The sequence below is a fragment of the Vulpes lagopus genome, chromosome 1 (genome assembly GCF_018345385.1).
Source record: "Vulpes lagopus strain Blue_001 chromosome 1, ASM1834538v1, whole genome shotgun sequence".
In the NCBI taxonomy this organism is placed as follows: domain Eukaryota; kingdom Metazoa; phylum Chordata; class Mammalia; order Carnivora; family Canidae; genus Vulpes; species Vulpes lagopus.
The window spans coordinates 184,832,292-184,847,667 of record NC_054824.1 but is presented as its reverse complement, the minus strand read 5'-3'; the positions used below and the strand labels follow the sequence as shown (position 1 = coordinate 184,847,667).

Below are 15,376 nucleotides of genomic sequence, written 5' to 3'. Positions count from 1 at the left end.
TTTTGCATATGTTACAACATAAATGGACCTTTAAACACTATGCTAAGTGAAATAAGACAAAGGACAAACACTGTATGATTTCACTTATAAGAGATACCTAGTAGGCAAATTCAGAGACAGGAAGCAGGACTGTGGATGCCAGGGCCCTGGGGGAAGGGTAGAATGAGAAGCTATTGTTCAATGGGTACAGAATTTATGTTGGTGATAATGAAAAAGTTTTGGATATACATAATTGTGATGACTATACAATATTGGACTGTATTTAAATGTCAGTGAACTCTGTACTTACAAATGGTTAAAGCATAAATAGTATTTTATACCAGATACAAAAGATCAGATCACAATTAGTGATTACATGCTTACCATGTGTATGGCATTGGGCCAAAAGATAAATGTGTGTTCACCACAGCTACATGGATTTGTTCTCCATTTCACACAGACGTAGGCAAATGGGTAATAGCCTCCTGCCTTCTGTAAGGCCACATGTCATTTCCAATACAAGCAGAAAAATGGCCTATTCTGAAATGCTAATCCATTTTCCAGGCCCAATCAGACCCCAAATCACACCCTTTATGAAGAATAGCTTCTGGGGACTTGGAATACTAAAATCAGCATACATTTTATTTTTAAGCACACAATAAACACCAAACTTTTCCAGGGCTACTATACCCTCCATGAATTCTTCTCATACAGAATTGGGTAGAATTGCAAGAAGTTGTTTCTGGTGCGGATGGTGATGATCAAGAACCAAGACACAGGAGAGGTGCCTGGGTGGCTCAGTTGATTGAGCGTCTGACTCTTGATTTCAGCTTGGGTCATGATCTCAGGGTTGTGGGATCGAGCCCCGTGTTGGGCTCCATGCTCAGCACAGAGTCTGCTTGGGATTCTCTCTCCCTCTCCTTCTGCCCCTACACCCTGGCTCTCTAAATAAATAAGTAAATCCTTAAAAAAAAAAAAAACAACACAGGAGCCTCAAAGGTAAAGAAAGTTTTACATCTGACATCTTCAAAACCAAGAAATACCATATTTTACTTTCAAAGTAAAGGGTATTTTAACCCTCAATCCATAAAGTATTTACTGAGAAATGATCCATGTTAACTGTGCATAATTCTTCTCATACATATTTTACTTCAAGTGAGACGAGAGCCTAACTATAAAACATGCAATATTCAACATTCAACTTTGCGTTATTTGAATATTTGAGAATGAAGAGTAGAACTCTACAACTTATCTTAAAAGAAAAAGCAAGTTCTAGTTTTTTATTGTTTGACAGGACACACAAAACCAGGCAGAGAAATCCCCAAGAAAATGATGGTCACTCTTGATTTGCCCTTTGGTCCTTCATCTTCTAAGCATTTATTATATTTTCTTTTACAGATATTAGACATTTATTTTTATCACAAATGCAATCCACGTGTGAATAAATAAATGTATTGTCTTTTAACATCCCCCCCCCAAATGTTCTTTTAAATAGAAAAAAGAGCTAAATGTCTCTTCAAAGCCTATTTGGCTATAGCTGTCCCACCTATGGTTTTAAAAACAGACTGTAACTTATCTTCTGAAATTCCTTCTTGAACTACAGCTCATTCTGTTAAAGAAATCCTGGGAAAGAAGTCCTATTGGTATTGTCGATAGTCTCCAAAAGGTGAGGATGGTAACTGGGCTGAAGGCAACTGAGAGGGGTCTTCAGCAAATTGAGGACCTGCAATTAAGAAAGAAAAGCATCTTAAAAACCACCTGAATATTATAATTAAAAAGAACAAGTTTTTGTAGAGAATAAATCGTCAACTCAATAAAAATAACATGCTTGCTACCTTAGAGCTGTCCTCTGAAATCTCTACGGCCTAATTCTCATGAGAGTGCCTCCAAATTTGGTAGAACATGACAGCCTGGCTTCCCTTATGCTCCAGAATGAACAGCTCTCCACTGTTATGCCAGGAAAGTCAGATGGATTAATTATAGCAAGAAGTGAATTCAAGTTTTTAAAATAATTGCTGTAACAAGCTGCTACGAAGATGAGAAGAATCTCACACCTCTTGACATATTTTTCAGTAGCTATTTAAAATTATTTTCACAAAGTTTAAGTACCTTAGTCATGTTTTAAGAGAAATCAGTAATCCAGTTTATACAGCCAATTAAATAGAGAATGAATTCTGAAAAGGGAAGACATCCCCTAGCTTGCTGTAGAACAAAGTCTTGTAATTTTTAGTTTTCAAAGGATGAGAGGGCCTGTAAACTAATAAAAAAAATGGTTGTTTTTTTATTAAGAAGATTTATTTATTTGAAAGAGAGACTGAGTGGGGCAGGGAGTGGGGGGGGGAGAGAGAGAGAGAGAGAGACTTAAGCAGACTCTGGGCTGGGCAAGGAGATGGACATGGGGCTCAATCTCATAACCCAGAGATCAAGACCGGAGCTGAAACCAAGAGTTGGATGCTTAACTGACTAAGCCACCCACGCGCTCCAAAAAAATGTGGTTCTAAAAAAAAAAAAAAAAAAAGACTTTTATGGGAATAATCACAACTATTTTCCTCAAGGAAACTAAAGCAGACTAAAACAACTGTAAAGAGACAAAGAGGGCAGTGGTAAAATTCCCCGAAGCTTTCCAATGCTTCAATCCAATGATTTTTTTTTTTCACTACAAAAGCATTATCTGTTCTTTTCAGAAAACTAGAGAAAATACTGGGTGAAACAGATAAACTGAAGATAACCTTTATTACTTAGGTACAGTTTTACCTCATTTTTTTCATTTTTAAAAACTTTTTCATGTCAACTAGAAAAATAGTTGAACTCTTCAAAGATTTCTCCCCAAAACAGCTTTTCAGAAACACATCTCCTGTCTCAAATAAAATGCACTATCTTTTAAAGATTTTTCTCCAGGAAAAAATGCTAAAGCAAAATAACCAAGACTAATTTCTACAAGACAATGTAACTTGGGTGCCTGGCTAGCTCAGTCAGTAGAACATGATTGACCTTGGGGTCATGAGTTCAAGCCCCAAGCTTGGCAAAGAACCTACTTAAAAAAAGAAGTTAAATAGGCAATGTAACTCGTGTTTTTGTTATATCAGTCTCTGAACTTCTGGAAAAACGAAACTTTTCTGATGTTTTATGTGAAATCTTCTACAGGAAAGTGGTACAAACAAATTAAAAAGCAAAATTAGAAAATGCACATCAGAAGATTATTAACTCAGAAGATTATTAAATGATCAAAAAATAAGAACAGAAGTTGAGAGGATCCAGGAGGTCCCTAGATCATCCCTGGCCCCTACTGAGCAGTGTAGTGTTTGACAACTGTGCCAAAAAGACACTGAATCTCTTGCTAGGTGCCTCAGGGAAATCATATCAAACCAGGAGCTATGATCTGTTCCTAACTCTATGCTGAATCTTTTCCAAGCTCCAAAAATAATTTTCAACATGTGTCGCTATTCTGCATATTTCCTTCCCCAAATGCCAGGTCAAATTTTTCCTATTAAAATCTTCATGATTATCTTTCTGCTTCCTTCCAATATCAAGGAATATTGCCCCTCTATAGACAAAGGGAATGTTGGCTCTTTACAGGCAACAGAAGTTTTCTGCAGTTACCAGAAGGTGCACAATTTAACAGCTGAGCAGGTATTTCATGACCATGTAACGATCACCTTGCCCACAATTTAACTTTTCCCTATACATCGGTTAAGAGGAACAATTAGCAACAAATTATTTTACCAACTTCTCAAAAAAATTTCCCTGCCAACCCTAGTGATTTCTCAAACATAGCCACTTTCTTCCACTCTATTTCATTCTCTCCAAAGCAAGCAACACAATGAAATCTCATTTATCTGTTAACATGTCAGTTGGTCTTCTCCCACAGGAATTAAAGTCCTTATTTACCACTATATCCCAGCATCCTGTCCAGTGCCTGGCACATACATGTATAGTTAAGAGGTTGCTGACGAACTACCATTATTGTTACACATCTGCAAGGATCGATCTTTTTCAAGCCCCTCTAAAATAACTGGTAATTTCTAAGAATAAGCACATGAGCACCGGTAAAACCTAAGAACTGTAAGAAAGATCAATAGCAAACTATCTAACCAAAGCATTTTGGTTACTGTGGTTAAACACAATAATTGTATCCACATCCACCTTTTCAAATAGAATCAGGGCCTATTATCATAACCCTCATAAACCATGGCAAATGTAGAAATCACAAACCACCACGTTTTAGCAGAAAGCTAGGTTTTCTCTAAACATCAAGAGGGCATTCCAGTATTTGAGATATGGTAGTAAACAGGAAGACTCACCATTGGGAAACTGTGCAGAGGCAAATCTTGTCAACAAGATACCAGCTCCTTCAATTAAAGCTAGGAGAATGCCACCCATCGCAGCTGACCCAACCATAGCCACTGGTCCATCTGAATACATTAATAACAAAGAGATTACTTTAGTAGAAAACTAGTTTAATAAAAGACTTAGTAAACAGCTGTCCATACGGCTACATGCTACCCACATTCCCAAACCCCTTTCTCAGTGACTAAAACCAGGTGTCAACAAACAGGGGAAGACAGCAGACCTTAGAGAGCCACAGCCCCTCAGAGAAAGAGCCAGGAGGCCTCTGTGTCTTCCCCTGCATTGGTTAGAGGGAGATAGAAAATAGAAACCTCTATTTTCTAAGGCCCTTAGGTCAAATCCAGCCCACTGTCTGTTTATGTGAAGTCTTATTAGCACAGTCATGCTCATTCTTCTACATATAATCGATGGCTGCTTTCATGTTAGAGTTGTAAAGCTGAGTACTTGACAAAGACCTCACAGTCCAGAAAGTCTTAAATACTTACCATCTGGCCCTTTACAGAAAAAGTTTGCTGATCCTTGGCCTAAACCACTAAATTCCCCCAAAATTCTGGATTGCTTTCTGTCCCAGAGATCCAGAAGGTGGTTCTAAGCTCTTTACTCATAACAATGCTACATGGCAGGTAGGATTATTAACTCCAGAGTACCAATGAGGAAACTATGACACAAGAAATTTGGCAAACTGCCCAGTCACACACTAGTAAATGGCAGAACCTGAACCTGAACTGCTCTTAACCACTGTATAGATCAGAACCCCATGCTCTCTCATTCTCAAACATTCCAAAGGAATAGATACTCTTATTTTTACCCCAAATCACCATATATATTCATGCTATACTAAATTAAACAGTGCTCAGTTTTATGTATTACAGATACCACTAAGTTAAGACCGGTAAGGTTTTTAAAAAGTCTTGCTTCTACTAGTTTGTAATGATTGCTTACTTCTTGCTGCCAGTATGGCTCCTGTTAAGGCACCACTTGTGATGGAGTTCCAGGGATCTTCTTTCCCTCTGACTTGAACCATACTGCAGTCAATCATGGAAAATAAACCTCCCCAAACTGCAAAGCTACCTATTTTATTTAAAAACAAAAGAAATTTCATTTTTTTCATCTTATATTTAAAATATTACAGCTAAAAAATAAATTTAAATAACAACTCTATGTTTTTAAAACTCCCACACTCCAAACAAATACATGCAAACACAAAATTGGATAAGCGCTGAACAAAAGTCAAGATACTTATCTTCTCAATAAAGCGTGGGTTGTATTATATCAGCTGGAAAATTAGCAATGGCCCAAAGCCTAAAAGAAATAAGCCAGGCCTAGAAGAGTCAGGCTAAATACAAATCTCCCTTTCAGAACCAAGTATCTCTGTTTAAAAAGAAATAAACACAACAAAGCCACCCTACTTCTTCCCTCTGTCTCCTTTTCTTTTATAGCTCTACCTTATCTCTATTCTTCTTTTTTCCATTAAGTGTCACTAAGCTATATATACTCTGAAAATCAACAGGGATACAAAAAAAATCCAGCTGTCCTAGAATGTATTTTAGGTGTAAGCCAATATGTACTAAAGTGGCTAACAGATGATACAAATAGAATTATGGAACATCAAGGGGAGAGAAATTACCTTTCCTCTCTTATTTCTATCCTTTATTCCTCGAGTATTAAACTAAACACTAAATCAAATTATTTGGCACTTAAACTCCTCTAAACACATTAACAATTTTGTCAAATAAAAAACACCCAAACATACACTTATACAAGTACACACAAAATGTAGAAAAACAACCTCAAGATTTTAATCATCACCATCTCTGGGTGACATGACACAGCACTTCCATTTATTCACGCCTGCTTTATTATCCAAACCCTCTATCATGAGTGCACACAACCTGCACAGTATAAAGAGTTGTTATATTTATTATGATTATAGAAAAATTGCCCAGAAGAGCCCTAGTCACTTTATTCTTTACCCCCTGAAATCTCAAAATAGTAGGGATATGTTAGTAAGGGCAGCACACTGGGTTCCACTAAATGTCAAAACCAGATCATCACCAGAATTCTTTGCCAGTTCTCACATATCTATTAAATCTAGTAGATATAACCAATTAAAGTACAGCACAAGCCCTCGTTTCTGGTCCAACACTAGATACCACATACTACATAAAAATAAGCTAGTTCTTTCCTCTAACTCAGTAAATCTATGCCCCGGGAGATATCTGATGCCCAGGTATATTAGAATTACCTCACTAAATTCCTCTAACAAGACTCTCCCACTCCCTCACAAGTCTGAAACCTGCCCATCCTCCAAGAATAACTGCCAGAGTAAGCTCTGGTTACTGATGAGAATCAGTTTGAGTCCAAGCAGGGTAAGAAGGGTTCTCAAGGAAGGACGGCCTGGCACTGAGTTGAATGCATCCATGTGAAAGGGGCGGCCTGGTGTAGGGTGCCACAGCCCAAGCAGGACAAGGATGGAGGTATTCATATAAAAAGGGAGAAGGTAAGAATAAACCCTATGAGGCTAGACTGGGAATTGAGGTCTTGATGTGAGCTCATGATTTTTAACATGTATGTATAAACACAGATATAAATGTGGGTATATATGTTTGTTGTGGTTAGCTCTATTACAAAGGTCTGGGATCAACACCCCAATAGCAATGATACGCTTCGTGCCCAGATTTTGGCTTCTAAATACTATTCTCAACTAAAAGGAACCACAGCTCTTTGGAGAAATAGCTGACTCTGTGGCTGGGGCAGGGAAAGTACCAGGTGAGCCTGGAATATCTTGTTCCAAAAAGCAAAAGATGCTTGAAGAATAATGAGTATGTGTCCAAAGCCCCCAAGAAATTTCCCTTATGAAAATATAAGACTCTTCAGGATACAACTACGATTTTTCGATGCTGCCTGTCCCCTGGATTTTTACTGGAAAAAGCTCATAAATGCTCAGTGAATTAAACTGAAAATGTCGTCCCAGTATTTTTATTTTTGTTCATTTATTTTTAAAGATTTTATTTGAGAAAGAGAAAGCTGAGAGAAAACAGGAGAAGAGGGGAGGGGCAAAGGCAGAAGCAGACTCCCCACTAAGCAGGGATCCCAATGTAGGGTTGGATCCCAGAACCGTGAGATCATGATCTGAGCCAGTCAGATACCTAACCAACTAAGCCACCCAGGTGCCCCCACACACACACCTTTTTAAAGATATCCCAGTATTTTTTAAAAAGACACCATAAAGATTTCTCAATGGTTTCCTTAAAAAAAGCCAATCCCAAGGATTTGAAATAAATGATCCCAATTCACTCATACCACAACTTACTTTTCTTCTATTTCACCCTGATTATTTTAGAATAGTTTTAGAGTTACAGAAAAGCTGTGAAGATAGTACAAAATTCCCATATATCCCACATCCAGTTTCACCAATTTCTAAACATCTTACATTTCCATGGTGCATTTGCACAATTAATGACACAAAATCAATACAGTATTAAGTGAAGTCCACACTTAATTCAGATTTCTTTAGTTTTTATGACATTTTCTGTTCCAGGATACCAAATTACATTTAGTGGTCATGTCTCCTTAAGCTCCTCTTAGCTGTGACATTACCTGGTTGGTTTTTCAATCCACTGAAAAATCCTATTATGATAGAAGCAGCCTCTTAAAAGACATATAAAAATTTGAATGACTTCTGCTTCTATTGGGCATTCAGGATTTGATATGTGCTTTTTTTTTTTTAATGATAGTCACACAGAGAGAGAGAGAGGCAGAGACACAGGCAGAGGGAGAAGCAGGCTCCATGCACCAGGAGCCCAACGTGGGATTCGATCCCAGGTCTCCAGGATCGCGCCCTGGGCCAAAGGCAGGCGCCAAACCGCTGCGCCACCCAGGGTTCCCTGACATGTGCTTTAATACTATTTATCATTCTTGAACAACATGGTAACCATTAAAGCAAAGAAAAATCAGTCACTGTTTACCTTCCAAGGGGTATAATTATTACAGAGGAAAGAAAAGGAAAAAGATATACCATCACTTCAGCTCTCAGAGCTTCAATTTCCTCATCTGGAAAATGGGGATAATAATACTTATCTCCTGTGTTATTCTAAGGATTAAAATAAAGCTGTAAAACACTTAGGAGAGTGCTTAGCACATAGCAAGCATTCGATAAATGGCAACCCTTAGCTAGTCTTCCAAAGAAAAATATGCTAAAAACAAAGACAGGAAAAAAAAAACCAAAAAACAAAGACAGGACTATTTCTTCTGACATAAATTTACTAGGAGATGACTAAAAGTACTTAGTCTTTTTCATGTGTTCTACATGGTCTCCAATCTGACTGTATCTCTGTAAATGAACATAGCCTCCAAGCTTTTTTTTATCATCTCTCTTCTCCCAACTTCTAAGTAACCAAGTTTAAAAAGTGTCATGAATTCTTTTCAAATTTTTATTGACCTCTGCACAACATAAAACCTAAACTTGGAGAGAAGCCTGAGCAGCATCATCAGTTTCTCTCTCATGAAATGCCAATCCTTCAGATCACATTCTCTTCAGCTTTATATCACCCCAGAAACTATCACTCCTGACTCTCACAAACCTAAGCTTTAAACACACTATCTTCTTTTTGGATAAGAGGAGAAAACAAAAACAAAACAAAACAAAAATACCACCAAGTGCTGGGAGGACAGAGATGAAAGTTTTCAAATGAATCGATGTAGCAGTTCCAGTTAACTTTCTGAATAAACCATAAATCAAGAAGATCTTACAGAGACAGTAATTTCTAATAAGCCGTTAGACTGAACTAAAATCACTAATTGGTATAAACTAAAACAGAAGAAAAAAAAAAACAAACAGAGCTTCATCTTCAAACAAATAAGAGAAGACAGTCTGAAGTACAAATGGAAAAATTCTAAAAAAAAAAAAAAAAAAGAAAAATTCTAAAAAAAAAAAAAAAAAAGAAAAATTCTGCTTACCTCCCAACTGTGGAGCCCTGGTTTTAATAGCTGTTAAACTCCCTCGTAGTCTGTGGTTTACTCCCTATAGAGAAGCAACGAAAAATAGTAGAAGTACAATACATTTCCAGCCCAATGATATGGTCACCAGTGATATTACCAAATCCAGATTTCAAGTGATGGTAAAATAAGACCATTCACCTACTTACCACTGGAGAATTGCGAAAACCTTTGATTGCTTGAAAGATACCGCCACCTATGGTACCCATCGTAAAGGCCCCACCACAATCATCCACAATTCGCCAAGGGCTAAGAACAGGGGAAAAGAAAGAGAGAGAAAGAGATGACTGCATTTTTCATCCATAAACCGTAAAATTTTCTTTGCTAATACAGTAAGGAATGCAACAGATTCCAATTCAGGGCCCACTGCAACCAATAAAATAAACATTTAGACATAGAAAAAGGATTCTGAATGTATCCATATCTATTCAGCTCTAAGCCATAAGGAATGGAACTGGCTTTAACTCCCTACTGTTAACAGTACTTAATTTTCATTTAAAAATCAGTGCATTCACTAACAGTTGGGCATTGCACAAAAGCAAATAAACAAATGTAGAAATTATGTTATAATCAATGTTGATCCAATCTCCAAAGATCAAAGTAAGCTCTCCAGCTACAGCAAAATTTAAAGTTGAGACTCCCAAAAATGAAGATTCAACAAGGACAGGGGGAGACAAATTTAATAATTTTTTGAAATCTGAAATTCTTCCCGTGTTTACTAAGTCCCAGTTAGCACTTAGAATTTTAGTTTGTATTAGGTCCATTTAACACACTGGAATACTCTATTCTCCAATAACTGTAAACCCAGCTTGCAAATGTAGCAACCTAACTGTACAACACAATGAAATCTGAATAATGTGACCATAACAGAACTACTATTCTAGGAATCTGGTTTAAAAAAAGTTTGTCAATGGTTAATTTCATTTTAAACCCACTACAAATAAAAGCTATTTCTTTGATCTAGTCTCAAGGGTCAAACACTATATAATGAGCCTATGAGCAATCTACTCACTCAAGTAAACATGTGAATTCAGTGTAATTGCTGCTGGAGAATTTGAACGAGTAATTTCTGATTTTGGTGGATAGGAATACAAAACCTTGCAGTCAAAACATACTCAAGTATAATACAAATGAGGAATGACTGTACGGAGTATCTTATGCACATACTCCAAGTGTCAGCAGGATGCTTTGGGGCCTTGCTGATAGCAAGGCCTTGCTTTTTGGCAAGCTTAAAAGCAGAATCAGAAACACCTCAGTTTCACCGACCTGCAGACTCTCAAGACTTTACCCAGAACCTACTGAATCAGAGTCTATATAGTTCAAGGTGACTTGATTTCACTTTAACAGTTTAAGCAACAGAGCTTAGACACTAAAAAGGATTAGGAAAATTTCTTTAAAATGGTAGAAACACTAATAGGAACTATAAAACACAAAGGAAATGAATTAGCGACTCCCTCTGAGTGGTGGGCCAGTAACTAAAAGATCTAGTCCACATGATCTTATTGGTTCGGGATTAAAAAAATCGGTAAAGAACAGCAGGATGCAGATCAGAAGACAGCCAGAGTATTCCAAGAGAGATGTCCAAAGTAAAGGCAAGACGGAAATAGTTTCTGCACAAACTCTGGCTAAATCAAAATGTTCCTGCAGAGAAGTAATGAGCTACACAAAAGGTTGAAGCTAGACTCTAAAAGAATGGAAATACTAGACAAATACAAGTAATAGAAAACAAGTAACAATGCAATTAAGTTATCATTTATTAAGTATGAACTATGTTTTAGGTGCCTTCATGCAAACAAGACCAAGACCTATGATTTTCAAGAAAGTTAGGTTATTCTCTGATAGAATCTCTAAGCTTTTAACTTTGCAAAAAAGGGTATTCCTGTCTCCTCCATTTTACACGAGTAGAGGCTCTGACAGATTAATTCGCCCAAGATCATATAGGTAGTAATTAGCACAATTTTTTTTATTTTTAAATTTTATTTATTTATTCATGAGAGACACAGAGAGAGAGAGGCAGAGACAAAGGCAGAGGGAGAAGCAGGCTCCACGCAGGGAGCCCAACGTGGGACTCGATCCCAGGTCTCTCCAGGATTACACCCTGGGCTGCAGGTGGCGCTAAACCGCTGTGCCACCAGGGCTGCCCGTAATTAGTACAATTTAAATACAAAATCTAGGACTCCAAAGTTCCAAATCCTTCCCATTAGGTCACACAGACTGTGGGTTTTTTAAAAGAAACATATGGTAAGAGGAAGTATTTATTTTTTAAAAGATTTTTTCATTTATCTGAGAGAGCACACACAAACGGGGAGGCAGAGAGGGAGAGGGAGAAGCAGATTCCTCACTTAGCAGGGAGCCCCGGGATACCGTAGGGCTCAGTTCCGGACCCTGGGATCATGACCTGAGCTGAAGACAGACCTGACTGAGCCACCCAGACACCCCTAAAAGGAAGTATTTAGAAAGATTAAGTCCATATGATGTATTAAAGTGGGCTGGAGGGAAGGAGAGCAATTGGAAAGCTATTATAAAAGGCATTAAGGATGTCACGTAAGATAGTGACAATACGCATATGGTGTACCTGTTTAGAGGTGGGGTGGTGTGCGGGGAGGAAAGAGATGCTTGTAGTTTGAGGCTGGTGGACTTGAGAAAACGCTCTTACCAAACAGGGCAGTGCAGAAGATTAAAGCAGTTTTGACTACAAAACCAACCAGACAATTGACTGTATTGCTTCAGGACATACGTACTCAGAGAAAGGGACCACCTAATCAGTGAATGAAAACTCATTATTCTTATGACATCTTTAACTCAACAAAGTCAAAAAAATTCAGCCTCGCTTCCTCTTCCTATGAGCGGCCTGAGGTGACCTCTGGAGATGGTTCGCTACTTGCTGGACCCAAAAAACCCTACAAAATCATGCAAGTTGAGAGGTCCAAATCTTCGTGTTCACTTTAAGAAGAACACACGTGAAACTGCCCAGGCCATCAAGGGTATGCATATTCGAAAAGCCACCAAGCATCTGAAAGATGTCACTTTACAGAAGCAGCGTGTGCCATTCCGTCGCTACAACGGTGGAGTTGGTAGGTGTGCGCAGGCCAAACAGTGGGGCTGGATACAGGGTCGGTGGCCCAAAAAGAGTGCTGAATTTTTACTGCACATGTTTAAAAATGCAGAGAGTAATGCTGAACTTAAGGGTTTTGATGTAGATTCTCTGGTCATTGAGCACATCCAGGTGAACAAAGCCCCCAAGATGCCACGTAGAACCTGCAGGGCTCACGGCCGGATTAACCCACACATGAGCTCTCCCTGCCACATCGAGAGGATTCTTACTGAAAAAGAGCAGATTGTTCCTAAACCAGAAGAGGAGGTTGCACAGAAGAAAAAGATATCCCAGGAGAAACAGAAGAAACAAAAACTTACGGCCCCGGGAGTAAATTCTGCACAGAATAAAAAAAAAAGATTCAGCCTCCTGCCTGCCTGTGTCATTATGTCACATCCAACAGCAGCTGATGACAAGTCTGCAGCGAGCCGAATTCTGCATATGTAAGCACTGATTTGGGAGGAGAGATCCTTACGTTACGTTTGGTGATTCTAAAGAGCCAGAAGGTGCTGAAACATGTGCTGTAGCCCGTTTGAGGGATTTAAAAAAAAGGGGGGCGGGGGGGAACAGCCTGGGTGGCTCAGCGGTTTGGCACCTGCCTTGGGCCCAGGGCGCGATCCTGGAGACCCGGGATGGAGTCCCACGTCGGGCTCCCTGCATGGAGCCTGCTTCTCCCTCTGCTGTGTCTCTGCCTCTCTCTCTCTCTCTCTCTCTCTCTCTCTCATGAATAAATAAATAAAATCTTAAAAAAAAAAAGGGGGGGGGATCCCTGGGTGGCTCAGCGGTTTAGCGCCTGCCTTTGGCCCAGGCCGTGACCCCGGGGTCCTGGAATCAAATCCCGCGTCGGGCTCCTGCTTCTCCCTCTGCCTGTGTCTCTGCCTCTATCTCTCTGTGTCTCTCTCATGAATAAATAAGTAAAATCTTTAAAAAAGGGCACAAGGCAGGTAACATGGCTGCCGATGGTCAGGTCCTAGGCACTTCCACAGGTTGAGGGCATCTGGGCTTTCGCTCTAACACCGTAACCCAGGCGGTTAACCCAAACAGCAAGACTTGATTTCTCTCTTACGCCCCCCCCCCCACCCCGGGAGACCTTAAATTTGGACAACCTGAGACTTCTGACAGCAACTGCGAGCTTCGGGAACTATTTTTTTTTTTTTTTTAAGATTTTATGTATTTTTCCATGCGAGACACAGAGAGGGGGGAGGGGCAGCGACACGGGCAGAGCGGGACGCAGGCGCCCACGCAGGACTGAACCCAGGACCCCGGGGCCACGCCCTGGGGGGGCCCATCACGCTTCCACGCCTGGAACCTGTAAAGCGGCGAGCAGGGGGCCTGGCCCGACACTGACCCGGGGCGCGGATTCCCGCCCACGGCCCTCGGCGAGCGCCCCCGCCCGCAGCGCCTTCTGCCCCGCAGGCAGCCCCCAAGGCAGGGCCCCAAGCTCCGCCGCCGGGGAGCCTCTGCTCGGCCCCAGCACGGCCCCGAGCACCGCCTTGCGAGGCCCACGGTCCCCTCCCCCGCGGCGGGCACAGGGCGCCCCGGCGAGCCCCGCGCCCGAAGCAAGGTCGCCAGCGCGCCGGCTGTTGGCGGCCACCCACGCCGCGCCGGCAGGCCTGCGACTGAGCTCAGCCAGCACGTCCCGGCCCCCGGCGGCGGGGCACCGGCACCACCGGCCCACAGGGCGGGCGCAAGGCAAGCGCGCGGGGCAGACTCACCAGGGCTCCCTCGCGTACTCCTCCATCTTGACTCCGCCGGCGCGAGGGATGCCGGGCCAGCTGGGCGGAGCCTGACCCCGGCGGCGGAAGTGACCTCAGAGGAGGGCGCTACAGTGTGTGTGGATTGGCTTGACGTTTTTCCCTGCAACCAATGGGAGCAGCGAGGGGGCGGGGCAGCGACGCTGCCGGCAGAGCTGGCCCCGCCCAGGTCCCCACCCCCCCCACCCCCACTGCGGAGGCTGCGGGTCTGGGCTCCGGGCTTGGGCCGCGCGACCCGGGGGCGACCCGGTGGCCTGGGGTCCGGGCGGCCCGGACTCGGGCTGAGATGGGATGAGCCGCGCGGCATTCCGCTAGGGCTCACCAGACGTCCTAAGTGCTTTTCTTTTAATTTTTTTTTCTTTCTTTTTTTTTTTTTTTTTTTTTTTTTTTTTACCACCTTGGCTGCTACCTGGGCATTAATCTCCGCTAATTCGCTGTGGTTCCTGAAGCTGTCACCAGCTCGGCGGAGCAGAGCCGGAGCCGGGCAGCCGGTGTCAGGCCCTCGTCACAGCGCCGACCTTCCATAAGTGCTTTTTTTTTTTTTTTTTAAGATTTTTTTTTAAAGATTTTATTTATTTATTTATTATAGACATAGAGAGAGAGAGAGAGAGGCAGAGACACAGGCAGAGGGAGAAGCAGGCTCCATGCACCGGGAGCCCGACGTGGGACTCGATTCCAGGACCCCAGGGTCACCGCCTGGGCCAAAGGCAGGCGCTAAACTGCTGAGCCACCCAGGGATCCCCCTTTTTTTTTTTTAAGATTTTAATTATTTATTCATGAGACACACAGAGAAACCGAGACCCAGGCCGAGGGAGAAGCAGGCTCCATGCACGGAGCCTGGCGTGGGACCTGATGGGTGACCCCGGGTCACGACCTAGGCCGCAGGCAGATGCTCACCTGCTGAGCCCCCCCCCCCCCCCCGGGGATCCCCATGAATGTTTCCAACTGGACTTACCTGGGCCACCTTTGAGTGCTGTGACCGGTTTGGGGCCCTCCATCGAAGGGACGAGGACCGCAGACCCTCCTCCAGGCCACGCTCCAAAAGACATCACCAGAAGATGTGCCGGGTGGGCGTTTGGCTCAGAAAAGAGGAGGCCAGAAGGATGGGAGCCACCGACCTCTTTTAGCTGACAGTCAACAAAACCTCGGTCACGGGACGTCCGCTGAAGGAACTCTCCTCCGTTCCTTACTTTTGAGATTGACT

At 41.9% G+C, this 15,376-nt stretch overlaps 2 protein-coding genes across 3 annotated transcripts; one reads left to right on the top strand and one right to left on the bottom strand.

The window, feature by feature from the left end:
- Positions 1–1,245: 1,245 nt before the first annotated feature.
- On the bottom strand, positions 1,246–14,238 carry TIMM17A (translocase of inner mitochondrial membrane 17A). Of its 2 annotated transcripts, XM_041726170.1 has the most exons (6): positions 14,134–14,238; positions 9,474–9,573; positions 9,286–9,349; positions 5,269–5,397; positions 4,281–4,391; positions 1,246–1,702 (listed from the first exon to the last, which is right to left on the bottom strand). In XM_041726170.1, exons 1-6 carry the CDS (start codon positions 14,157–14,159, stop codon positions 1,617–1,619), a joined length of 516 nt encoding a protein of 171 aa, XP_041582104.1. In that variant the 5' UTR covers positions 14,160–14,238; the 3' UTR covers positions 1,246–1,616. The 2 variants fall into 2 exon arrangements, with proteins under 2 accessions (XP_041582104.1, XP_041582111.1); XM_041726177.1 differs by lacking the exons at positions 1,246–1,702; positions 4,281–4,391; positions 5,269–5,397 and adding an exon at positions 5,552–5,628.
- LOC121473620 (60S ribosomal protein L17-like) lies at positions 11,680–13,032 on the top strand. The gene has a single exon (XM_041726158.1). The coding sequence runs from the start codon at positions 12,194–12,196 to the stop codon at positions 12,863–12,865; it is 672 nt and encodes a 223-aa protein (XP_041582092.1). The 5' UTR covers positions 11,680–12,193; the 3' UTR covers positions 12,866–13,032.
- Positions 14,239–15,376: the final 1,138 nt, after the last annotated feature.

Bases quoted from the DNA above. Each gene is read 5' to 3' on its own strand.
- LOC121473620 (XM_041726158.1), top strand. From the start codon at position 12,194: ATGGTTCGCTACTTGCTGGACCCAAAAAACCCTACAAAATCATGCAAG.
- TIMM17A (XM_041726170.1), bottom strand. From the start codon at position 14,159: ATGGAGGAGTACGCGAGGGAGCCCTG. The intron at 9,350-9,473 runs GTAAGTAGGTGA...GCTTCTCTATAG, and splicing joins GTTTTCGCAATTCTCCAGTG to GGAGTAAACCACAGACTACG. The intron at 1,703-4,280 runs GTGAGTCTTCCT...TCTTAATTGCAG, and splicing joins CTCTGCACAGTTTCCCAATG to GTCCTCAATTTGCTGAAGAC.